The 25,465-nt window shown below is 53.1% G+C and overlaps 2 protein-coding genes across 2 annotated transcripts in view; one reads left to right on the top strand and one right to left on the bottom strand.

Annotated features, from left to right (window-relative positions):
* IL4I1 (interleukin 4 induced 1) overlaps positions 1-12,916 on the bottom strand; it is a 37,144-nt gene extending 24,228 nt beyond the window's left edge. Inside the window, exons 1-2 of the mRNA XM_046682143.1 lie at positions 12,798-12,916; positions 12,368-12,726 (exon numbers count right to left, since the gene is read on the bottom strand). Of these exons, the coding sequence (XP_046538099.1) occupies positions 12,368-12,726; positions 12,798-12,916 (478 nt within the window). The remainder of the gene's footprint in view (positions 1-12,367; positions 12,727-12,797) is intronic.
* On the top strand, positions 11,501-16,240 carry ATF5 (activating transcription factor 5). The gene is made up of 3 exons (XM_046682557.1): positions 11,501-12,442; positions 13,736-14,032; positions 15,009-16,240. The coding sequence occupies exons 2-3, from the start codon at positions 13,855-13,857 to the stop codon at positions 15,674-15,676; spliced, it is 846 nt and encodes a 281-aa protein (XP_046538513.1). The 5' UTR covers positions 11,501-12,442; positions 13,736-13,854; the 3' UTR covers positions 15,677-16,240.
* The last annotated feature ends 9,225 nt before the right edge of the window (positions 16,241-25,465 follow it).

The following is a 25,465-nucleotide window of genomic DNA, read 5'->3' as shown; positions in this document are numbered from 1 at the left end:
AGAGGAAAAGGGGAAGATCAGAGACTGAGGGGACCTGTGCCTTGGGCCACCACCAGCCCAGCCCTGGGAATTGGATCCCAGTTGAGGCTCAAACGCCCGGCTGGTACCACTGCCCTGTGTGCTAGGGCAGCGACTCCCTGTCGGCTCCCCTGTCCCCTGTCCCCCACCGTCATCTCCCCAGGCTGTCTCCCCAACATGTCAACCAGAACTCACCGTCTGCTCTCCCCAAGTCCACCAACTCTGCGTCTTCGATATCTCAAATGGGTTCCCCTCTCCCCCGAGGCAAAGAAAAACCCTCCAACCCTCAGCAACAGACGAGCTCCAAGAGCCTGCCTTTCGAGAATGGAATCAACTGAGAAGCCGTGAGCGGCCCCTGACCAGCCCTCCGCCACGGCAGGAGTGTGCTGGGGGCTCCCGATCAGGGAGGAGGCAGTGTGGCCGGACCAGAGCGAGGCACGAAGCCACGGGAGGGTTCCGAGGTGTCAGGATCTGACTCACGTTTGGAAAGGCTCACCCAGGCTGCTGGGGGTGGGGATGGGCAAGACTCTTGCGGTCCCCTTGGGGGAGCTGGTGGTGGCCTGGGCTACTGTCTGGCACTTCCATAATCACGCTGCCTGGTGGGCACGGCCGGCCCAGGCTGCAGGAAACAGCCTCAGAGAGGGGCAGTGCACACACAGACAGAGAGGGGCAGAACTGCGTTTTGAAGCCAGTCCACAGCAAGGACCGCTCGGTGCTCACCTCCCTCTAAAGGCCACCTCTCCTCCACACTACAGCCTTCCCCAACAGGGAAGGCGGGATAGATGCCCACCTGGGATTCTGGTCCTGATTTCCTGCGTCCTGCTCCTCCCTAAGGATGGCACACTCAAGCCCTTTCACCCCCCCAGGTATAACCAACTTGCATTAAGTATTAGAGACCTTGCGGAGACAGACAAACAGGGGGCCTGTCTGTCTATCTGTCTGCTCCTCAGGGGGAGGGGCCGTAGAAACCCTCACTGCCTGTCAGGCTTCCAGTCCGAATCACATGAAGGGATCGCTAATGTCATGTAATGTCATGCAAATTAAGTGCAGAGAAGGCACTGTCACACGTGTTCCACTCCTCAACCTACGCAGTGACATATCACTGGGTATTTTTAAAAATGAAAATTGAATTATTTTTGTGAATAGGTAGTTGCTCACATGGTTCGACGTTCAAAAGGTACAAAAGGGGACACAGTGGTCTCCATCCTCCCCCGTCCCCCAGAGCCACCAGCTCTCTTCCCTGGGGACAAGCTGTTAGGTTTCTTGTGCCTCCTCCCAGAGATTGTCGGGGCATTTAAACAAACGCACAGTTTGCACCCTCCCACGCTGTGCACACGGTCCTGCCACACGCACCACACTGCACGTTCACTTACGTAGCTCAGGAGTCACTCTCCGCAGGCTTCCAGGCTGCTGGAGGGAAGCCCGCTGGGCCAGCCACCGACACCTGGCCTTGGCTGCCGGCTGCTCAGGGTGGCCTCAGGCTGGCACCCAAATGCTTCTTGGATTCATAGCTTCTCAATCATCTCTCTTCTTCCTTCCTTCCCTCGAAAACACCATCTCTGCCTCAAGAAGTCACTGCACGGCTAATTAGCAATTACTCTCTCCTTCCTGCTCCTGAGGCCCAAGACTGCCCCCAAAGGAGCTCAGGTCGGGGACAAACAGCAATTTTCCCCATGGGGAAAGCAAATGAGTTAAGACATGAGTGGAACAGACATCAGGAAACAAGCAGAAGGGTAGATTTTAAGGAAGATTCTAGAACCACTCAATATAAAATAATAAGACTGGAAAAGATCTGAGGAATACTCTGGTGCTGGTGCCTTTTTTGCCAAGCACAGTTTTGTTTTTCTCTTGTATTGAGAGATTCTTTTTTCTCTAACAGCATTTTTTTTGCTGAGGAAGATTGGCCCTGAGCTAACATCTGTTGCCAATCCTCCTCTTTTTGTATGTCAGCCACTGCGATGGCATGGCCACTGACAAGACAAGTGGTGTAGGTCCACGCCCGGGAAGCGAACCTGGTTTGCTAAAGCAGAGCGCCAAACTTAACTGCTAGGCCACAGGGGCTGGCCCTGATAACTGCATTTTTAGCACTTAAACTTTAACTCCACAGTTCACATATCAGTCCTGTCTTCAAAATATTGTTTAGAACATCACCGACAAAGCTAAGATTCCTTTGATCACTGTCCTCCACCCTGGTCCCTGGCCCCGTGAGAGACCCCTGTTAAGAGCTGTGGTGTATCTTTTTTTTTTTTAAAGATTTTATTTTTTCTTTTTCTCCCCAAAGACCCCCAGTACATAGTTGTATGTATTTTAGTTGTGGGTCCTTCTAGTTGTGGTACGTGGGATGCCGCATTAGCATGGCCTGATGAGCAGTGCCATGTCTGTGCCCAGGATCCGAATCGGTGAAACCCTGGGCTGCTGAAGCAGAGTGCACGAACTTAACCACTCGGCCATGGGGCCGGCCCCCTGTGGTGTATCTTTTATCTTGCATCTGTGTGCGAGTTCACAGCCAGAGGAAATGTGTTTATTCCTGTGTTTTCCCTGCTACGCCAAGTGTCACACTGTATGTGTCACTCTCCAACTTGTCCTTTTCCAAACATGTTTTTCATTTCTTCTAGCCGCTGTCAATCAGTCTATGATATGACGATACCACATTTTATTGATCCATGTCTCTACTGATGGACATTTAGGACGTGTCCAATTTTTCCTTATTAACAGCACAGCAACAAGCACACTTGGTCCTGCTTTCTGGGGCAGAGGCACAGACACTTTTCCAGGGCCGATCCCCAGATGGAGAATTGCTGGCCATGGACTCTTGCATTTTGGTTTGACTAGGGACTAGCACATTGCCCTGGAACCTGCATGGACCTGTTTTTATTCTAAGTGCCAGCACCTGATACGACCATTCCCTCCAACCTGCCAGCACCTGAGATTAGGAAAGTCCTGCCAATCTGATGTACCAACTGCATTCATTAAAAAATAATAATAAAAGCCCTAACCACTCAGCATCCACTGTGTGCCACCATGTGTTGGGTAACTCACAAATATACCTCATTTGTTCAGTGAACAAACATCACTGAGAGTTAGGAGAGGACAGACCTTGTGCTGGGCAAACAAAGACAATATGGCATGGCCACTACCCTCCAAAACCTGAGCATTGTTTAAATGCGATAAAAGAAAAGCCACCACAATTGAAAACAGGTATTCAAACAAAACCTTGTACACAACGCTTCACAGGAGCATTATTCCCAAAAGCCAAAAGGTGCCCTCATCTCCGACCGCTGTTTGCCTCCGTCATTCCACTCCAGTCCCATCAGCCTCCTTTTGCTCTTCAGAAGTGCCTAAAGCACTCCTGCCTGAGGGCCTTTGCACTTGCTGTTCCCTCGCCCCTGCAAGGCTCTCCCCGCAGATGTCCACATGGCTTACTCCCTTACCTCCTGCAGGTCTGTGCTAAAACGTCACCTGCTCAGCAAGCTCCTCCTTGGCTATGCTTAGGACTTGGTACCATCTGAAACATAACACACTGAACTGATGGATCTCGCTGTCTGTCTCCCCATTCGAGAGTCAGCTCCATGAGCTGTACAACAGCTGCCCCTACTAACCGGTTTAGTTCTCACCCTCCAACCACAAGGCAGGTACCATCCGCATCTCCCTTTTAGAGTTAAGCAACTTGTCCAATGTCAACATCAATGTCAAAGTCAGAAAGAATAAGAGAAGGTCCTTGCCCTGAGATAATTCAGAGTTTACTGAGGGTACCAGACAGAGAGAGAAATTATAGGATGACAAGATGGACACCACGAAAGTGCTTTGCTTAGAACCCACTGGAAGCTGGGGGGAAGTGGCAACTTACTCTGCCTGGGGGCTGTGGGAAGGGAGGGTCATGGAAATGCTTCTAGAAGAGGAAGGGATGTTGAAGCCTGTTTTGAGGGATGTGGAGGAGTTAGTCAGGTAGGAAGGGGTTAGATCAATGTCATTCCAGGCCAAAGCTCAGACGGGCAAGGGCCTGCTGGTCTGGGGAACGATGCTAAACCCTGTGTTAAAACACATGACGCCAAAGAAGACACACAAATGGTGGACAAGCATGGGAGAAGATGCTCAGCATCATCAGCCATCATGAAACGCAGGTCAAAACCACGACATACCAGTTCACACCCACTAGGACGGCAACAACAAAAAGATGGACAATATCAAGTGTCGGAGAGGATATGGAGAAACTGGAACTCTCATCCATTAATAGCGGGAACGAAAAATGGCGCAGCCACTTTGGGAACAGTTGGGCAGTTCCTCAAAAGGTTAAACATAGTGTTAGCCTATAATCCAGCAATTCCACTCCCAGGTATCTCCCAAGAGAAATGAAAACCAACGTCCACACAAAACTTGTACATGCATATTCATAATAGCCAAAAGGTAGAAACCAGCCAAATGCCCATCAATTGAAGAATGGGTAAAATGTAGGAGGTCCACACAATGGGACATAATTCAGCCCTAAAGAATGAAGTGTTGATACACGCCACAAAATGGACGAACCCAGAAAACCAGACACAAAGGACCACCCAATGTAGGACTCCACTTACGAGAAACGTCCAGAATAGGCAAATCCCTAGAGACAGGAAGCAGATTAGTGATTGCCTAGGGCTGGGGGAATGGGGAGTGACAGCCAATGGATATGGCTTCTTTTCAGAGCGTTGAAAATGCTCTAAGACTAGATTGTGGTGATGGGTGCACAACTGTGGATGTAGTAAAAACCACCGAACTGTACACTTTAATAAACGGGTGTGAATGACAGTACCTCAATAAAGCCACGAAATCAACCAACCAAGCAAGGGATGCTGGGAAAGGGTTGAGGGTGGGCAGGGCCTGGGCAGAGCACTTTCTTAAGACAGGATCCCACTTTCTTCTGGGGACAAGAAAAACTGGTTGAGAACAGGCTGGGGAGGAGAATGGAGTTCAAATGCTCCAGCCAGCTGGGAGGCCATCAGGGGGCTTCACGGGGAAGGCAGCCGGGCACGGATACAACGTGAAGACATCAAGACTGGGGAGAAGGCTCTGGAGCACAGCAGGCGGGCGTGTGCGCGTGTAGACAGACCGCACACACCTGAGCGCCCCCCACCCAGCCTCTCTCCTGTAATCAACACCAGCGTCCCAGGGGAGGGGCCGTGATGTCAGCAGGGGAGGGAGGGACCCATCCAGGCCAGGTTGTGGCAGAGACGGTTGCCATGGAGACGGCTTCTCTGGGGACCAGGTGAACGCTGCCAGGGGTGGGGGTAGGGTGGCTTTGATTCTGAGAGTTAGAACCAAGCGGAGCCCCTGCCACCCCTGGGTACCAGTCACCACACTAACGTTTCTGGCACTTACGTGCCGGGCCCTGCTCGCAGCCCCTCACCTGCGCTGCCTCACAACCTCGTGAAGCGGGAACCATCAACAACCCCATTTTACAGACGAGCAAAGTGAAGTCAAGAGAATTTAGGGAGCCTGCCTCAAGTCACACAGGTAGTCAGGACTGACCCAGGCTGTCCGGCCCCAGAGCTGAGCTGGGGCCTCATGAGCCTCTCCAACGCGACATTTTCCCACCCCTGCCACCATGCGCCACATCCAGTACCCCCTTTCCATTCTCTGACGACACAGCGGGCCACCTCCAGGGCCTTCCTCAGATCTCACTCTCCAGTCCAGGCCAGCGCCGTCCGGCTCCCCCAGCGGTGGGCTGGCCTCCTGGGCTGGGAGTGAACAGTGGGCTTCGGCTGCTCCTTCCTGTCCCCCCCTCAGGAATCTGATCCTGCTCTGGCTGGGGGCGGGCAGGAGGGGCAGGAGGAGAGGGCAAAGCTGCTGACCCTCGACCTCTCCGTGAGGCATCCCAACATGCCTGTGCAGGGGCACCTGGCAGCCCCGGGGCCTGGCTTTCCTGCTGCGGCCCCATCTCTGCTCCACTCCCCTCTCTTGCTCCCGTCAGCTCCCACCGTGACTGGTGCTGTTACTTCCTCTGTGCCCAAGCAACCCTGTGGAACTGCGCATCCGTGGCCCAACACGTGGCAGGGGCACAGGCCACACCGAGGCTGCCCCCTCTGCCCCGCCACTGCTCTCCACCTGTCTTCCTCAGCTTGGCAGGATGAGCTGTGAGGAAGGGAAGGCAGCCCGCGCAGTCAGGCCCTGGGGATCTCCTGGTGCACACAATTTCACAGAACACCCACCACAGCAAAGGCCACCCTGACTGTGGTGGACCGAGAGAAAAATAAGACCGCTCCGGAGTCCCGTCTCAACACAGACAGAAACACAAACATTGTCCAAAGCACAAAAATGACCGAACCCTCCTGGCTCAGAGCCGACGACAGCTGCTTCTTAACCCAGCATCAGCTCCACCCATCACTCCCTCTGGATAACATGGAGATGCCTGGTCAGGGACTTGCCCCGCCTCCCTGAACCCTCCCGTCACCGGACCTGCCCTGCTCCTCCAACATGTCTTCTCTAACACCCCCTTACTGAGAGGCCCCTTGGGCCTCCACGGTGGGCGATCCCCCAGCTGGAGCCCTCTGGCTGTAGGCGCAGATGGCTGAGAGGGAACAGACGGGGTAATAAGATGCCAGCACCCTCTCAGCAGGCACCCAACCCTCACTGACGATATTCTAGAGACTCCTTCCCTGCTCCCCACAACCACCCCCCTCAGGACTTTACAGGGCATTGGGCTGAGTCTGAGCGAGGCCCTGCTGTGTCCTCATCTTGCTCAGTCCAGCAGGGAGGGGTGCGGCCTGACTTCTCAGTGACTCTAGAATGAGAAGCACTTGGGTCCTTTTGTTCTCTGCTATGGGTAGAGTGGATTACAGATTTGGGGGCGGGGGGCGTCACTGAACACAAAGGTCAGGAAGGACCCACAGCCTGAGCCTCTCTACATTTGTGGTTTGTTGGGGTTTCTCTGAATTACTCACTAACCTTTTAAAACTTAAATCTCGCAGAAAAATCTGATTTCCAATTTCTCCTGTAAAACCAGCTGTGCACCGCCAGGCCGGCACTGTTGCCCGGCAGACGGGCTGTCCCTGAGCAGCAGTCGTGTCTTCCAGGTGGCCCAGGGCCTCTGCAGGCCACGTCTGAGACAGGGCCTGCGGGGATGGCCCACTCGCTGAGCCAGGCACTGTTCTGGGCATTTGCAAGTATCATCTCCACGCTCCTCACCACTGCCCTCCCTGGAGGGTTCTGCTATTGTCCCCACCTTATTGATGAGGCCACCGCAGCACAAGCGGGCACGGTATCTAGCTGGAGCCCACAGCGCGGTAAGGTGGTGGTGCCCTGAGCTCCAGGACATTAGGTCATCAATTACCTTCAGTGTGTCCTGTCCTTTTCCTATAGCCAGTCCCTGTGAGCCCGTGACAGAGGGGGCACCCCAGGGCTGGCCCTAGGATTTATCTCCCAGAGGAGGAAACTGAGGCTCCAAGAGGGGAGGTATGGTGGGCTGGATAAGGGTCCTCCAAAGATGCCCACATTCCAGGCCCCAGAACCTGTGGATGTGACCCCATGTGACAAAAGGGACTTCACAGATGTGACTAAATCGAGGACCTTTGATGGAGGCGTTAGCCTGGATTATCGGTGAGGGCCCTAATGCAATCACAAGGGCCTCTATAAGAGGGAAATAGGAGCTGTGATGATGGGAGCAGAGGCTGGAGCGATGCGAGGAAGACGCCACAAGCCAAGGAACGCAGGTGCCTCTAGAAGCTGGAAAAGGCAAGGAAATGGACTCTGCCCTAGACCCTCCAGAAGGAGCACAGGCCTGCAGACCCATTTTAGACTTTCTGGTCTCCAGAACTGAAAGGGAACCAATGTGTGCTGTTTTCGGCCACTAAGTTTGTGGCAATTTGTTTCAGCAGCTAACTGGCAGACTAACACAGAAGACGACCACCCAGGATGCCAGAGCCGGCGCAGGAGCGCAGGGGTTCACCGGGTCCTAAGAGCTGCGGCTGCTTCTGCCAAGGGAGAAGCAGGAGCGAGGGGAGGGAAGGGGCTCCTGAGGACTCTGAGCTCCTGGGCCACGTGGCAGGCCTGTGCTTGCAGGTCCAGCCCCCGCACTGCCCTTTCCCCAGCTGAGCCGGCCTTGGCCTTCCTGCTCTTGTTTGCCAGGACGCATACCTCCAACCCGTCCCCCTTGCCTGTGTGACCTGGACACCTGCCCCTGCGCCTCGTTAGGGACCAGTGTTGAACGCCCAGCCTCTGTGCACGAGCAACTCACTGAAAAATGAACTGACGTCTACTGAGGCAGCAGCAGAGGCCGGGGGCTGTGGCATCGGTTCTGGGAATCAGGAGGGTCCTGACCTTGCCTTCTAAGTGCTCGGGGAACGGTCACGTACACAGACATCTGTCTGCGAGGTGGCTGTGAAAGCGGAACAAAGTGTGGTGGGGACAGGAAGAGAAACAAACACGACAGACCCTGAGCTCTGACTAAATGCTGGGCCTGACCTATCTCGTTTCATAGCATCCTCCCAGCACCCTGACCCTCACAGAGAAGTGACTAACGTCCCTGACCGGGCAGGCCCAAAGCTGGGAAGTTTACATACACTGACGCACTTAATCCTCACCACAAGCCCATGAGGTGGGTTCTTATCCCCATTTCTTGGATGAGGAAACTGAGTCACAGAGAGAAGATGCCCCTTGCCGAGGGTCTCCGAAGTGGTGGAGTTGGGATGTGAAACCAGTAGGCTGGCTCCAGAGTCCACGCTCTGAGCCGCTCTGCAGAAGGCAGCAAGGCTCAGGCAGAGGAAGGACCACGTCTGCATCCCCGGCCAGGACTAAGTGATGTGGGCTCGGAGGCCAACTGGGTCCACCTGATGCAAACTCGCTGCCTCTTCCATCACGCCAGGCCGCCCCCTGGATTGGGAAACCAGGGAGAGGTTGCTGCAACAGCACAGGTGAGGAGGGCCTCCCCCAGGGCAGGGGGGAATCAATAGAGTTTGGCAATGTGAGCAGCAGACCTGAGGTGAAGGTCCAGCCTGGGTGACATCCCGGCAGGCTGTGCCCTGAGCCAGGGGTCAGGGACCCCGGAGATCTGAGGGGAGAGAGGTTCTCCCTGGGGGTTGGAGGGCCTTGGAAGCTGGGCAGAACTGCTGAGGCCTGGGTTCTAACTAGCAGTGTGGTTGTGCTCAACGCCTTTCACCTCTTGGGGCCCCAGTCTCGTCCCCTGCAAGGCAAGTGGGTTAATCTCTGTGATCTGGGGCCTCTTCTTGGCATGAGTCTCAGAATCCCAGGGCCCTGCACAGGTGGCTGCTCTCCCTTCCCCTCCACCACCCCCTCCCTTGCTGTGCTGGGACCTCTCCCAGATCCCGGGCTCTAGTGCTCTAACCAGGAATGGTTGCCAGGTGCGCTGGGGCCCCCTAGAGAATCTCCCCACTCCCCCTCCCCATCCAAGAGCCTGGGTGATGCAACCTGCCTGCAATGGCCACCTCACTCCCCAATCCTGGCTCCTCCGCACCGACAAAGAGTCCCCAGCAGCCCCACCCATGCTCCCAGCCCCAGCTCAGGGGCTGAAGGGGCTGGGCACCTGGACCCTGGAGGACTCTGTGAAGCTGGAGGAGGCCAGGGCATCTGAGTCCCAGACGGGCCATGGGGCCAGGTCAGGGGTGGGCACAGGAGACGGCTCAGGGTGCCAAGACCTGGGCTCACAGGTAGCCACTGATGACCCACTGCCCATAAATTAGAACCTGCTTGGAAGGCCCAGGGAGCTAAGTGTGCGAAATGGCAGCCACTCAGCAGGACTGAGTCAAGCTGCTGGTGGGGGGCACCTGGCACCAGGGCTGAACCAGGTGGCATCCAATGGCTAGAGAAAAAAAGCACAAGGGACTGGGACATGGGGACCAGGGTCTGTGCCCCGAGGTCTTCTCAGTCAGCACACACCGCACACTCGTTTCCAGCCATCAAAAATATCTCCTCCCTGGCCATCCTCTCAAAAACCCACCATCCCAGTCTGAGATAAAACCAAACTGAGGGCCATGGAATACCCAACCAGCACTCTCCAAAATTGTCGGCGTCACGAGACACAAGGGGAGTTTGAGGACCTGCCGCAGACAGAGGCGGCTGAGGAGACGTGAGGACTAAATGGAACACGGCATCCTGGACAGGATCCTGGAACAGAAAAGGGCATCAGGGGACAACTGGTGAAATCAGTACCGTGTGAAGTTTAGTTAATAGAAACAGACCGACGTCGGGTCCTTAGCGGTGACAAATGTGCCACAGAGATGTAAGATGTCAACCACGGGGGAACTGGATGAGGGGTACACGGAAACGCTACTATCTTTGTGACTTTTCCGTAAATTTAAAATTATCACAAAAGAAAGCGTTTAAAGAGAAATACTCCACATAGTGCACGGGCATAACCTAGGTCTTTTCAGAAGAGAAGACGGGGGGATGCTGTGCCTCCCCACAGCCAGCAGAGCCCACCCTCACCTCACCCGCCATCGCTCACGATTGATACTGAGAAGCGGAAGGAGGGCAGCCCCTAAGACTCACTTAAAAGGTGGAAGATCTTCTAAAGCACTTACCGCTTAGCAATGGAAATAAAACACATACACCACAATGACAATAATAACAGTCTCCATTACGTAGCACCTACTGTGTGCCAGGCATGAGTTTAAAATGCTTGACCTGGACTAATTCATTTCATCCTCATTAACAGAACTAAGAATAGGTACCAATAATGGCCGCGAACACTGGTACGTTTCTATTAACCAGACTCCACACTTTATTCTGGTCCTATTAATGGAAACTGAGGCACAGGGAAGTGAGGGGAAATTCCCAGCAAGCTAATAAGTGGGGTGTGGTCAGGGTTTGAAGGCAACAACCCGGCTCCAGAGGCTGTGCTTTTAACCCACTCCATGCTGCCTAGGTGTCACGTAGCCCCCATACGGCAAGTGCGCAAATACAGGCAGAGTGGACAGTAAGAGCCCTGAGGGAAGGCGGTCAGATCCCAAGGACGTCCTGCACCAACAGAAGCCTGCCTACGTTCATCCCCAGATGCCTCTCAAGATCAGGTGGCTCCCACCTTCTCTGGATCTCCACTCAGTCTCATAAACGCCACAGAAGCGATGAAAAGTCGAACTCCAGGTGCAGCGTCCCGACGTGGACGGCGGCAGGCTGGGACAGGGAGGGGTCTCCGCAGCGGAGGAAAGACCCACATGCACTTGGGCTGGTGGAGGGCCCAGCGCCCAGGGAGGGGAGCTCTCCCCTTTTAGCAAATGGGAGTGTGGGTCTCCCTATTTTGGGCAGGGCTGGAACACTGATCCAGCGGGGGCGGCGGAGGCCGAGGACCATCTGAAAGGAAGTCAGGGTGAAGAGCAGGAACAGAACGATGAACCAAGTGTCCCTAAAGGAGTGGCGAGGACGAGGGCTGCGGAGAGGTGGGCAGGGGATGGAGAAGAGAGCCAGGGCGATGCTGCCCGAATTCCCTGCACCAAGAAAGGGCGCGGCGTCCAGAATTCGGAGTGGAGGAGGGGCGCGATGGCTGGAAACTGGGGAGTAAAGGCGACACAAGAATGACCTATGCGCAGGTGTTGGACGCTCAAGAGTCTGGGGCCCCTGCCAGGAGGGGAGGAAGGGGTGAGACCGAGGCCCCGTGTTCCCATTAGTAATAAAATACGTTGAACAGGCCCGTGGGAGCCGGGCTCTGGGGTTACAGGTCCCCACTCACTTGATGCTCACGAACCACCCCACCAGGTAGAGCCGATTATTCTCATTTTACAGACAATTCCCCATCTATGAGACCAGAGAACTTAAGGGATGTGCCCAAGGCCACCCTCGCAGCTCTGAAATCTGAATGGAGCGCGGCCTGTGACTCACGCCAGACTCGAACCCACAAGGAGGGATGGGCAAAGGCAGCTGCGGGGAGGAGACGAGCATGTGGCTGGCCGGAAACTAGTGAACAGGGGAAAGGAGACGAGAGAGAGGCCGGTGCGGGTCTCGGGGCAGAGGAGAGGCCGAATGCCCAGACTGGCAGGGAGGAGGGACGGGACCCCAGAGCCGGGGGAAGGGGACCCGAACCCCGGAGTCGGAGGCAAGCGAGGGCCGGACTCCCGGGGTCGGAAAGAAGAAGGGGCTGGACCCTCTGGAGCAGAAGAATGAAAGGGGTCGCATCCCGGGATCCCGAGGGGGCACCAGGCCCGCCTCCCGGTTGGGGCCCGCGGGGGCGGGGCGCGGAGGGATCCGAGCGGGCCGTGCTGCGCCGCCCCCAGTATATCTGTCCCCAATCCCCGGGGCCGCCTCAGTCCCCGTCTTCAGCTCACGATCTCTCCTCACACTACCCCGAGGCTACCTCCGCCCGCGTAGCCCCGACCATGGCTCTGTAGCCGCCACCCCTCCGCGCCCACGGGCCCCTCTCCGCGCTCACCGCGCCTGCGCTCTCCGCTCCCGCCTTCCTTCTTCAGCCGAGGCCGCCGCCGCCTCTCCTCTCCGCAGCCATGGAGTGAGTAACCGCTCGCCCCTCCCTCTCCAACCGCCTTTCCCGCCCTTTCGAAGCTCGCGGCCCGCACGACCCGGCCTGGGCGCTGGGGAGACGAAAGCAAGGAATCACGGTCGCGCAGGCGCAGAAGAGGGAAGACGGGCGGTCGGCCCGCGGCGGAGCATGCGCACTCCGCCCGATGGGGGGGGAGGGTGCGTTCTTCCAGAGAATCTTGGTGTTTAAAGACGGCCCGCGGGAAGTTGCGCCTGCGCACTAGCCCCTCGAACCATTCTGTCCGCGCGCGGTTGCTCAGGCGTCAGCCCACCGGAGTCCGTATTTGTGTGCGAAGGGCGGGCAGTAAGCAATCGCACATGCGCACTGACCCCCAGAGGGGCGGAGCATGCGCTTTGGCCCTGGGCGAGAGAACCGCGTGTGGAAGGGTGGGGGTGGGGAGCTGTTCTGCGCCGGCCCCGCCCCCACATCCTTCCGGCTCCACATTGCTCAGGCGCACTGAGTAGTTTCCCCTCTTTCATTCAGGCACCTGTTGGGGCGGGGGCTGGCGTAGATTGACAGGGTAGAAGGCGGGACTTAGGGGCAACCTGTTAGAAGGGGGTGGAGCTAGGACCACAGCTATCGCGAGGAGTGGGGCTTGAGGGAGCCCATTGTGTGAAGGGGCGGGGCTAAGCGACTCGTAGCTGGGGGGTGGGGTTTCGATCCGAGAAAGGGGTGGGGCCTCTGGGGAATCATCGGGGAGGGGTGGAGCTAAGACAAACAGTGGGGGGCGGGACTTAGTGGGTCGGCGGAGGTCACCGCAAAGTTCAAAGGGCAGAGTGGGATTTGAGTGGATCACGTTGATGAAAGGGCGGGGCAGGGGGCAATTCCCCTGGGAACTGATTTGAGATGGACTTTAGCGAGGGGATGGGGCCTAAAGGAAATATTTTAGGGGAAGGGGGTGTGACTGGCAGAAAATTCCCCTGGGATTGAGTTTTGTTGTGAAAGGGGATGGGGGGGGGGGGGGGGGGGCCCTTAAGGAAATTCCCCTGGGAGAACATTAGGTTTCTGTATTGGAAGGATTGGGCTTGGGAATTCTGAAGAAAAGCGAGTCCTCCCTAAAGAGAATTCCCTTGGGAGTGCATGGGCCTCAGAGATCTGGGGAAAGAAAGGGCAGATTTAGAATTCGGAGAGGGCAAGCCCCAAGCCCAGTTGGAAACGGGAGGGAGGACCCCCGGGGAGGTGGGGGTGTGGCTTGGTTTCCCTGTGACTTTGGCGCTGGGGGAGGTCGGCCTCTGACCCCAGCGCTGTTTTCTCCCCCTGTAGGTCCTCCACTTCCGCCTTGGTGCCTGTCTTCGCCCAGCTGAGCAACGTCCAGAGCCTCCTCCCTGCTGTCGGTGCAGCCTCCTTCGTTGCCATCCGTGCCCAGCACCTGTGTTGCTGCTATGTCACTCCTGGCGACCCTGGGGCTGGAGCTGGACAGGGCCCTGCTCCCAGCTGGCGGGCTGGGCTGGCTTGTAGACTATGGGAAACTCCCCCTGGCCCCTGCCCCCCTGGGCCCCTATGAGGTCCTTGGGGGAGCCCTGGAGGGCGGGCTTCCAGGGGGGGGAGAGCCCCTGGCAGGTAAGGGCAGGCAAAGAATGGAGGTGGGATGAGCTGGGGTGTGGGGGCAGGAGAGGAAGAATTCATTCATTCATTCATCCCATAGACATTGATTGAGCACCTCCAAGATGTCAGGCACTGTTTCAGGTGCTGGGGATACAGATGGGAACAAGACTGACACCATCTTTCCCCTCCTGGAGCTTGCACTCCAGTGGGGAGACAGACAAGAGACAAAGTCAATGATAATGTATTGGAATAAGTGAGAAACAGCCATCGAGCTGAAAAATGACAACGGGGACCTAGTTTAGAGTGTATAGCCAGGAAACTCTCTCCAAGTAGGTAGGCTTTTGGCTGAAGCCTAAAGGATGGGAAGGAATGAGTGAAAAGACCCACGGGAAGAGCTTTTCAGCAGGAGGGAACAGCACATGCAGAGGCCCCAAGGCAGGAATGATTTTATTCATTAGTGTATCCCCAACTCTTGGCACATAGTGGGTTTTCAATAATTAATGAATCAGGGATGAAACAGAGTATGTTGTGTATGTGCCGTCTAGTTTGCCTTTTAAGAATAAACTAGAGAGTAAATCAGAGAAACCACCGAGGTAGAATAATCAGTCAAGAGGATGTTGGGATGGTTGACGTAATGGCTGGTTGACTGTTTTGTTGTTTGAGTCGTTGGTTGGTTGACTCGTTCACTGATTGGTTTGTTAAAAGGTTGATTGCTTGGTTGACTGATTCATTTAGTTGGTTGATTGGGTGGTTGGTTGACTGGTGGTTGGTTGGTTGGTTAATTGGTTAGTTAGATGTCTGACTGGTTTTTTGGTTGGATGGTTTGTTGGTTGGCTGACTGATTTGATGACTCATTGGTCGGTCGGTTGACTGCTTGGCTGATTGGTGGTTTTACTCAATGAATGGGATGAACGAGACGGACATGAGTGAGCACCAGGTTGGGTGGAGGATCAAGAACTCACGGACCTTTATGTCCCCCCCAATCCTCCAGGTGACGGCTTCTCTGACTGGATGACTGAGCGGGTTGACTTTACAGCCCTCCTCCCTCTGGAGCCCCCCTTACCCCCAGGAGCCCTCCCCCCACCTTCCCCACCCCCACCTGACCTGGAAGCCATGGCCTCCCTCCTCAAGAAGGAGCTGGAGCAGATGGAAGACTTCTTCCTTGATGCCCCACTCCTCCCACCATCCTCCCCGCCACCGCCACCACCACCGCCACCACCCCCAGCACCCTCCCTGCCCCTCCCCCTCCCCACCTTTGACCTCCCTCAGCCCCCTGCCCTGGACACCCTTGACTTGCTGGCCATCTACTGCCGCAGTGAGGCCGGGCAGGGCGACTCGGGGTTGGCGCCCCTGCCTCCCCCACAGCAGCCCCCTCCTCCTCCACCTCAACCCTCTCGCGCGGCCCCCTACCCCCATCCTGCCGCCACCCGAGGGGACCGCAAGCAAAAGAAGAGAGACCAGAACAAGTCGGCAGCTCTGAGGTACCGCCAGAGGAAGCGGGCAGAGGGCGAGGCCCTGGAGGGCGAGTGCCAGGGGCTGGAGGCGCGGAACCGGGAGCTGAGGGAGAGGGCTGAGTCGGTGGAGCGGGAGATCCAGTACGTCAAGGATCTGCTCATCGAAGTGTACAAGGCTCGAAGCCAGAGGACCCGCAGCAGCTAGCCGGGCAGGGGCTTTGGGCGGTAGGGGGCGCTGGTCCTCAGCTCTGGGTCACTTCTGTTTTCCGGAGCTGAGGAGGGAGGGTCCCGGTCATCCCTTTGCCTCCACCTTCATTCCAAACATCCCTCTCCCCCCGCCCCCCGCTTTTATCCTTGTCCCCTCTCTTGTCCATTTTGCTCCCCTCGTCCCTCCCCAGAATCCTGGAATGTTTGGCCATAGGAGTGACGTCTACACTCCTCAAGGAAGAGCTGGGGGGCTGAAGCCCACAGGGGACTCGGGGAGCAGGGCAGAGCTTGGAAACCTGGTCTCCAACAGGGACTCGAGGGCAGGAAGCTATGCAGAATCACTATGCAAATGAGGAAGGGGAGCCATCGGGGCCACAAGGGAGGGTTTGAAGAATGGCACCCTTGTAATAAGCAAAAAAAAAACAAGCCAAGGGACCTGGGGGAGCTCCATTTGGGTGGGGAGCCGAAAGGCGGCTGAGCTCACAGAGCAGGTGGCTATGCAGGCAGATGGGAGGCAGGCGGGGGGGGGGGGGGGGGGGTGGGGGCCCGTGGGGGGGGGCGGGCTGGGCTTTTTAGCTCGGGGGGGCATCAGTGTTTCGTGAAGGTGTTGGGGGAGGGGCCGCCTCTAGGTGAGGGAGGGAGGGGACCGATCCTTTGGGGGTTGTGAGCGGAAATAAAATGAAGAACTTCCTCTGGCCTGTGCGTATTGTCTGTGAGAGGAGAAGTCGGGGAGAGGGCGGTCTTAGGTCAAAGACAATCATGATGATAATAGAAACCACCAGTTATACTTAGGATTGAGCGCACACACTGGGCACATGGCCAAGTTGGGACCAATAGAACCGGCAAAAATACAGGAACCACTTTTAGATTCACTGTTAATTACTTACATAGACAGCGAAAGACAGGATAGCCAAAGATGCCAGCTCCTCAAGGTCCTTGTCACACACCCCAAAAAGGACGATGCCAAAACAAAAGGGGCTGGATGGCTGAAACGAGGTGTGGGGTACTCCACACTGAGGGGCCAGCTGTCTGATGACAGCCTCCCGGGGAAGTGGGGAGGTAGGTGGAGGATGGCCTGGCAGCCATGGTGGGGACATCCCACTACCTCTGTGTTGAGGATGTGGAGGAGGAGGAACTATCCCGCTACCTTCTAGGTCCTTCTGGCTGATCTAAGAATTAAGCTGGCAGAGCAACAGGAGAAAGTCAAACAGAGTTTTTAATAATATCGGAGAAACCCAGGAAAACCGAGTAACTCACCAAAATGGCCTAAGCCACTACCTTAAATGCCATCTTCAGCTACAGACAAAGGAGGATGTTGAGGGTCAAAGGGGAGGAAGGGAATTTACATGGAGATGGAAAAGCAAATGTTTGGTAAACAGATGTTGGCCATGCCTTGTCGAGATAATGAGAGATGGAGAGGACTGTGATTAAAGAGCCCTTGTTAGGTTTCTCCCTGTCTGCCACACCTAGTTTATATTATCCTGTAGTTGGCTTATGGTATTAGCTCCTTCCTGGAACAGGCCTTCTATCTTAAATTCTTTTAGGCAGTTAGGAAGGTCAAAGTTTCCTTCAGAGTCTTTTGTTCTTAATAGTCAGGCCAGGGGCTGGCCCAGTGGCCGGCCCAGTGGCCTAGTGGTTAAGTTTGCGTGCTCCACTTTGGCGACCCGGGGTTTGCAGGCCTGGATCCAGGCTCCCACCCAGCACCTCTCATCAAGCCGTGCTGTGGTGGCATCCCACATAAAATACAGGAAGATTGGGCAACAGATGTTAGCTCAGGGCTGATCTTCCTCACAAAAAATAAAAATAAATAAGCCAAAGAGACACATTTGGGGGTGACAAATTCTGATCCCCCACAGGGATTTTTTCAACAAATCTAGAGGGAGGGGCCTGCTGGCATTGTTCAGAGAGGCTCAGGGCTGTTGTTGCTGAGGTCTCTCTGATTCTTTTGGCCTTTTCCTCATGATCACAAGATGGAGGCCACAGCTCCAGGCATTGTATCTGCATTCAAGGCAGGAGGACTAGCAGACTCTGGTGGGTTTCTGCTTACATCTCACTGTCTAGATCTATGTCACATGGATATTCCTGGTTGCAAGGGAGCCTAGGTATAGACGTACCATGGAATATGATTCAGCCTTAAAAAGGAAGGAGATTCTGACATGCTACAACATGGATGAATCTTGAGAACATTACACTAAGTGAAATAAACCAGTCACAAAAAGATAATTAGTGTTTAAATCCACTTATATGAGGTACTATTCTAGCTCCTCAAGGTTCACCCAGGAGTGGAGTCGCTGGATCATATGATAATTCTATTTTTAGTTTTTTAAGGAAATGCCAAACTGTTTTCCACAGCACTGCACCGTTTTCCATTCCCACCAACACTGCACAAGGGTTCCAATTTCTCCACATCCTTGCCAACACTTATTATTTATTGTTTTTTGCTTGTCTATAGTAGCCATCCTGATGGGTGTGAGGTGTATGTCTAAAATTTTTAATTCAAAAAAGAAGGGATGTATCTAAATATATTGTTGACTAAGATATTGATGTCATTTACCTAAGACCAAATAACGGTGGCTTAAATAATATAGAAGATTGCTTTTCTTGTGTAAATATCCAAGCTGGAAGATGGGGAAGGGAGTAGGGTGGCCCTGCCTCCTGAGTTCTTTCATGGATCCAGGTTCCTTCTCTGTTCTTGCTCTGCATCTCCCAGCTCCGTAGCCCTCAAACTTGAGCATGCATCAGAATTCCCTGGAGGGTTTTTTGAAACACAGATTGCTCGGCCCCATGCCCCAGAGTTTCCGATTCAGCAGGTCTTGGATGGAACCTGAGAATTTGCATTTCTCACAAATGCAGGTGACACTGCTGCTGCTGGTCTGGGGACCTCACTTTGGGAACCATTCTCTTAAGGTGTCACCCTCTTAATGGTCTAAGCCAAGTCACAATTGCTAGGACTTTGTTACAGCAAGCAGGAAAGGGAAAAGAGATACTGGAGAGCAGGCAGCCTCCTTTTAAGGACATAAGCTTGGAGTTTTCCACCACACCTTTTCTGGCCTTTCCTTTGGCTAGAATTTAGTCACATGGCCCTGCCTAGCTGCAAGAGATCCTGGGAAATGTAGTCTCTAGGAGGGTGGCCATTTTCTCAGCCAGAACCTAGGTGGTACTATTATTAAAAAGAAGAAGCAGGGCCAGCCTGTGGCATAGTGGTTAAGTTCTGTGTGCTCTGCTTCAGCGGTCTGGGTTTGCGGGTTGGGATCCCTGCCTGAACCTACACCACTCGTTTGTCAGCCATGCTGTGGTAGTGACCCACATATAAAGTGGAGGAAGATTGGCACAGATGTTAGCTCAGAGCTAATCTTCCTCAGCAAAAAAAAAAAAAAAAAAAAGAAGAAAGTGAAATGGACTTTAGGGAGTATGGTTATTAGCAAGGTCAGGAATGCAGGGGCTTTGAGGCCAGCAGTTCTCAGTTGTCTGTGGGCCTCAGGGTCCCCAAGACCCTTTCAAGTGATTTGCAAGGTTAGAATTATTTTCATCATAATACTAAGACATTATTTGCCTCTCTCCCTTCTCTTTCTCTCTGGAGTTTTCCAGAGGTTATGTGATGTGTGATGACATCATCACTCTGACAGCTGACAGAACATGTGTTTGTGTATTCTCGTGACTTAGAAGTTTTGCAATTTTAATTGTTAAAACTAAATATTGATAGTTACGGCCCATGCAAACAAAAGTTCTTTGGGGTCTCTGATATTTATTTAGAGTGTAAAGAGTTCCTGAGACCAAAAAGCATGACACCTGCTGCATTAGTATTCATTTCCCCTTAAATTCAAGTCTCGCGATGGGACCATCCAAGAGTTTGAACTGGGGCTGCAATTCCACCGGAAGTGACCATTCCTTACAGCTTCTCAGAAGCAGGGCTTTCCTGTCCGCCCACCGTAAAGCATCTCTATTTGCGACAATGCTGAAACTTACCCGCGTCTTGTGCGTCTGGACCACAGTGGGGGAAATGCCCCGCCCACTTTTGCGTTCTGGAGATGACTGACAGCAAAGAGGCATCCTTGTCCGTAAGACTTAGATAGGGAGTGAACCCCTTGTTTACCTAAGACAGGGCCACACAGACCCTCCAAATTGCCATTTTTGAACGCATAAGTGGTTAGCTGAATTGTTTCGTCCCCATTGTTAACAAAATGCTGGCTAACCAAACTTAGGTTAAGTCTCTCTCCTTCCCCCTGCTCTCGGGAGCTTTGGTCCATCCTCAGCCTGAGCCCGAATGCAACCCCTGAATGGCTGGTCTCTCCCATCTACTGTCCTATCAAGCTGCCTTTTCGTCCCGCTTCCCCACATCCTCCTCCCTAGAAAAGAAAGGCTTTTGTCTAACCCTTCGGAGCTTGCAAATCTTACGGTTTTTCCACTTGCAATAGTGTCCCCCCTCTGCAAGAGTTCTTCCTCGCAATAATCCTTTGGAGTAGAGTCTCTCCTTACCAAATCTGATTTTTTTTAATTGAGGTGGAATTCGCATAATATAAAATTAATCATTTTAAAGTGAACAATCCAGTGACCTGGAGTACATTCACAATGTTGTACCACCACCAGCTCTGTCTAGTTCCAGAACATTTCCATCACTTCAAAATAAAACCGCGTGCATCCAATCTGTTTTTATTTGACACTTGCAATTCCACGAGCTGGTGGAGTGGGTTTAATTCTTGTTCACCCTTGATGGTTTAGCCTTTGGGGTCTGTAATGGGTTGAAAGGTGGTCCCCCCAAAAGATATGTCCACGTCCTCACCCCTGGAACCTATGAACGTGATCTTATTTGGAAAAAAAATGCCGATATGGACTCTAAATGCAATGACAAGTGTCCTTATAAGGGACAGAAGAGAGACACAAATAGAGGAGGAGGAGAGCGCCCTGTGCGGATGGAGGCAGAGGCTGGAGCGATGCAGCCACAAGCCCAGGAACGCCCAGAGCCTCCAGAAGCCGGAAGAACCAGGAAGGATTCTCCTCAAGAGCCTTGGGAGAAATTGGCCCTGCCCACAGCTCGATTTCAGACTTCGGCCTCCAGGACTGTGAGAGAACAACCTTCTGTTGTTTTAAGCAACTAAGTTTGTGGGAATTTGTTACGGCCGCCAAAGGAGACGAACACAGGGTCTCGGTTTATGGCGGTGAGGGTCATCTTTTAGATTCCCCACTTGGGTGACCCCAGGCTTTTCACTATCCTTCATCTATTGGGTGCTGAGCAGAGCAAGATCAAAAAAAGAAGAAGAATAGGAAAAAATGCATCTCTGAGAAGCCATGGCCACAGCCAGCCTTCCTGCGGATGTTTACTCGGGGTACTTAGGGTTAGGAGGACAGTGACCCTCAGAGTCTGAACTCAGTTTGAAGAATCCTTGCTTAGTGTTGCCCCCTCGCAGGAACAAACACAAGTGTCAAGGTCCAAGTTCAAGTTCAAGTTCGCCTGGAGCAGCCAAGGCCCTCAGGGTGAAGCATCTTTGGTGCCATCTCCCCTCTCTGGTTCTCGATTCCCGTGGACTTTGGCCTGAGCGGTCCTTGCCAATTGCTGTTCAGAGATGAGTTTTGTATTTTACTGGTCACCTTTACCTAGATTTAGGAGGGCTGCCTTGTTTGAACAATCTAGAATAGACACAGACTCTTTATCTCCACCTTAGATTTGTCTTGCTGCATATGAAGACTTGCAAATTTAAGCCTCAGCGCTGGGATGTCATTCATCTACATCATACAAGAAAACAGCAGGCCAGTGCAGGTCAATCTTACCGGCAAAAAAAGGAGAAAGGGCTAAATCAAGCTTTACTCATTCACAGTGAAATTAGGAGCATTTAGTGATTTTTCTCCTCCAGAAGTGAGGCATAAGCTGGCGCTGCACCTCCCAGCTGTGTGGCCTTGAATAGGTGTCTCTGCCTCTCTGAGCCCAGGTTCCTTATGCAGAAGTCAGGAACGGGCAACGCAGGACCCCAGAGGCAGCCCAACGTGGACAGACATTACCAGGGGTTTGGAGGGAGTCCATCCTGGGCGCTAACCTTTTCTCCATCATAATCTTTCTTTGTGAGCTGGAAAAAATGGCGCAGCTAGGCACCGGTTATAGAGTCTGGGAACCAGTTTAAAGGATTCTGACCGGCGTTTGAAGATAGGAATAGAATAGAATAGAATAAAAAACCATCAGGTCGTACAAGGGTGGTAGGTAGTGAAACTATGCTGATGTGAAATAATTTCTTACCGTGCATCACGGTCGGAAACCTTCGGAAGCCGCTGGTCCACGGCCCCGGCTTCATGCACTGATTTCCAGACAAACCCAGTTAACACCCCGGATAGCGACTCCCTTGGAGACGCGGCCTCCGCTTCGCCCAAAGCAACGTGGGCGTCTCCGGGCGGCGGTCTTAGCAGGACTCGGCCGCCAGGTGGCGCGCGCGGCCCGCTGCCAGTGGGTTTTGCTCCATCCTCGACTCTGACGGTCCAAGCAGGTGGGTTATTTCTTGTCCCGCCTGGACCGCAGGATCCCGATTCCCGGGACTGGAAGCCCCGGCCACGAGTATAGCTCCCGGGGCGCCGCGCTGCAGGAGGGCTCGGGCCGTCCCGAAGGCGTGTGGCCACCCTAAGACCATCCATCCCTTCTTCGTTCCTCCCACGTTCAAGGGGAAGGAATTAGACAGGGGCCTGGACACCGGGAGGCAGGGGTCATCGGGAGCTGCCTTCCAGTTTGCCCACCACGTCCTCCTCTCACTCTCTAGTCCCCTGCGCTGCCTTTTATTTCCCTCAATAGCACTTACCACCATCGCACGTATACTTGTGTGTTGTTTGTGTGTCTTGACTCAAATGTAAGCTCCACAGAACGGAGTTTTTGTCTCTTTGGTTCAATGCGGCCTCCTTAGTGATTGGAACACCCCGGCACAGCGGGAACAGTCAACGGTTGTTGAATGAAGGGATATACATGGAGGCAGCACTAAATAAGATACACTTCCAGCATGATAGAAACTGAGGACAAGGGCCGGCCTGGTGGCAGTGGTTAAGTGCACACATTCTGCTTTGGCGGCCCAGGTTTCGCAGTTCGGATCCCGGGTGCAGACATGGCACCACTTGGCAAGCCATGCTGTGGTAGGGGTCCCACATAGAAAGTAGAGGAAGATGGGCACGGATGTTAGCTCAGGGCCAGTCTTCCTCAGCAAAAAGAGGAGGATTGGTGGCAGATGTTAGCTCAGGGCTAATCTTCCTCAAAAATAAAACAAAACAAAACTGAGGAGAAAATACATATACTTGAGAGGGAAGCGAAATATGCCAAGATAGAAAACAGCTCTGATGACCTCTTGGTCGTGGCGTAAGGGCCTAATGGAGTAGCATCCTTCTTTGTTCATTCCTATACCCACTGAATCCAGCCAGGACTTTGTAACAAACAGGTGCGCCATCAATCTCCTTCTTCTTCTTCTTTTTTTTTTTTTTTTTTTTTTTAAGATTGGCACCTGAGCTAACAACTGTGGCCAATCTTTTTTTTTTTTTCTGCTTTATCTCCCCAAATCCACCCTGGTACATAGTTGTCTATCTTAGTTGCAGGTCCTTCTAGTTGTGGCACGTGGGATGCTGCCTCAACGTGGACTGACAAGCAGTGCCATGTCCACACCCAGGGTCCGAACCAGCAAAACCCTGGGCTGCCGCAGCAGAGTGCACGAACTTAACCACTCGGCCACGGGGCTGGCCTCAGCCATCAATCTTCTTGAATGAATGAATGAATGAAAATAAGGCACACGGCTTCTCTGAGATTCAGCTTTGGATATATTAAATGGATAAAAAGCAACCTTGCAAGAATTTTTAAGAACATGTATGTGCTGAGAAAGAGAAAGTGAGCTGTTGGTACCCCACAAGTGGCCTGACACAGCTAGGCTGTGGTGTTCTCCCGTTGGGCATAAACAATCTCACAGAACACAAAATTCAGGCAAGGCCACTCTTTGACCTTAATAAATAAGACAAGAGGCCAGCCCCATGGCCAAGCGGTTAAGTTCATGTGCTCTGTTTCGGTGGCTCAGGATTTCACTGGTTTGGATTGTGGGTGCAGACATGGCACTGCTCATCAGGCCATGCTGAGGTGGCGTCCCACATACCACAACCAGAGGGACTTACAACTAGAATATACAACTATGTCCTGGGGTGCTTTGGGGAGAAGGAAAAAAAAAAAGAAGAAGAAGATTGGCAACAGATGTTAGCTCAGGTGCCAGTCTTTAAAAAAAAAAAAAAGACAAAAACCAAGATCACTTCATAATTTTGTCTAAGCACAGACAAAAAACAAGGTCACAGTGCAAACCAAAAATATCCCAAATTTCTCTCTCTCTCCTGACTAGTGTGAGTGATTGCTGCTGCTTTACCAACCACAGCTTTCTCTTCGATCTAGCTTTCCCTCCCTTCTCGATCAATTATCCAATCAATTATCTTCTCCACTTTCCCTCTTCTCATCTGGTACTTTTTAGTTTTAGAATTTCCATTTAATTCTTTTTAGTAATTCCTTTTTCTCTGCTAAGAGCTCATATGTGTTCATTCATTATGACCATATTTTTCTTTACGTCTTCGAGCATGGTTATAATGGCTGCTTTAAAATACTCGTCTGCAAACTCCAACATCTAGTTTATCTTTGTGTGTTGGTCTTCACCGATTGTCTTTTATGTTGAGTCCGTTTCTTCGCCTTTATAGTAGTTTTGGATTTGTACCCTGGATATTGCGAACTATATGTTGTGGATTATGTTTTGTCCCTCTAAGGTGTCTTGTTTTGGAGGTCAGCTTCTTTGGCTGAACGCTCACTAAATTCTGTCTCCTCCAAGCTGGACAGAAGCCCAAATCTCTGTTCAGTTCCTTTAGCCTTAGTTTGGATGCTTGGGGTTCTGACACATGTGTGCGTTGCTTAAGGGTCACCAGAAATTTGGGAAGACTTTACACGCAATATTTGGGACTCCCCTATGTGACTTTCTCCTTTTCCAGGATTTCTCCCTCCTTTTCCAGCTACTGTGGTTCCCCAAACTCTGCCCTCTAGTTCATCAACCAGTAGGATGGCTGGTTTTTATCAAAGATTTATTCATCCCTTGTGGTGACCAAGACCCATTAAGATCTGCCTTCAGACAGAAAGCATTACAGAAGGGGATCTAAGAGGACCTTTGTCCCCCTCACCCGAGCATTAATCTATTTCAGAAGTTGCCTCCCTTTGGTTGCTCTTCACTGTTGCAGGTAACCGTTTTCAGAGTTTATCCAGAGGTAAAGAATTGTTGCTGTTAATAAATAAGTTATTTGCTATCTGTGGGAGGGTCGGTCTGAAAGGAGCAGCTTGGCCATTGGTGCAGTGGAATCGTTTATTTTCTTTGGCTGTCAAATTTCAACTCTCCTGGAGGAAGACGTGCTGTCAGGGTCTTTCGTAGCCCCCTGGAGGCCAGGCAGGCTGGAGAAGAGAAAGCTCACCCCCCCTTTCCCTATGCTCGAGGGTCCTGGACAGGAAAAAGCAACGTGTGCTCATCCCTCCCCATGTGTGTTTCCCGTGGCTGATTAATGACCCCCAAAGATAGCCAGGTCTTTTTGTGTGTGTGTGTGAGGAAGATTAGCCCTGAGCTAACATCTGCTGCAAATCCTCCTCTTTTTTTTTGCTGAGGAAGACTGGCCCTGAGCTAACATCCGTGCCCATCTTCCTCTACTTTATATGTGGGACGCCTACCACAGCATGGCTTGCCAAGTGGTGCTATGTCCGCACCCGGGATCTGAACTGATGAACCCCAGACCGCCGAGAAGTGGAATGTGCACACTTGACCGCTGC

The sequence above is a fragment of the Equus quagga genome, chromosome 13, assembly GCF_021613505.1.
Source record: "Equus quagga isolate Etosha38 chromosome 13, UCLA_HA_Equagga_1.0, whole genome shotgun sequence".
NCBI lineage: Eukaryota > Metazoa > Chordata > Mammalia > Perissodactyla > Equidae > Equus > Equus quagga.
Note: the sequence above shows the minus strand (reverse complement) of the source record. Positions and strands in the feature narration are given on the sequence as shown.

What these genes read in the sequence shown, in the direction of transcription:
- ATF5 (XM_046682557.1), top strand. Translation starts at nt 13,855, where the DNA reads ATGTCACTCCTGGCGACCCTGGGGCTGGAGCTGGACAGGGCCCTGCTC. An exon ending in GGGGGGAGAGCCCCTGGCAG is followed by an intron (nt 14,033 to 15,008) that starts GTAAGGGCAGGC and finishes CCAATCCTCCAG; the next exon opens with GTGACGGCTTCTCTGACTGG.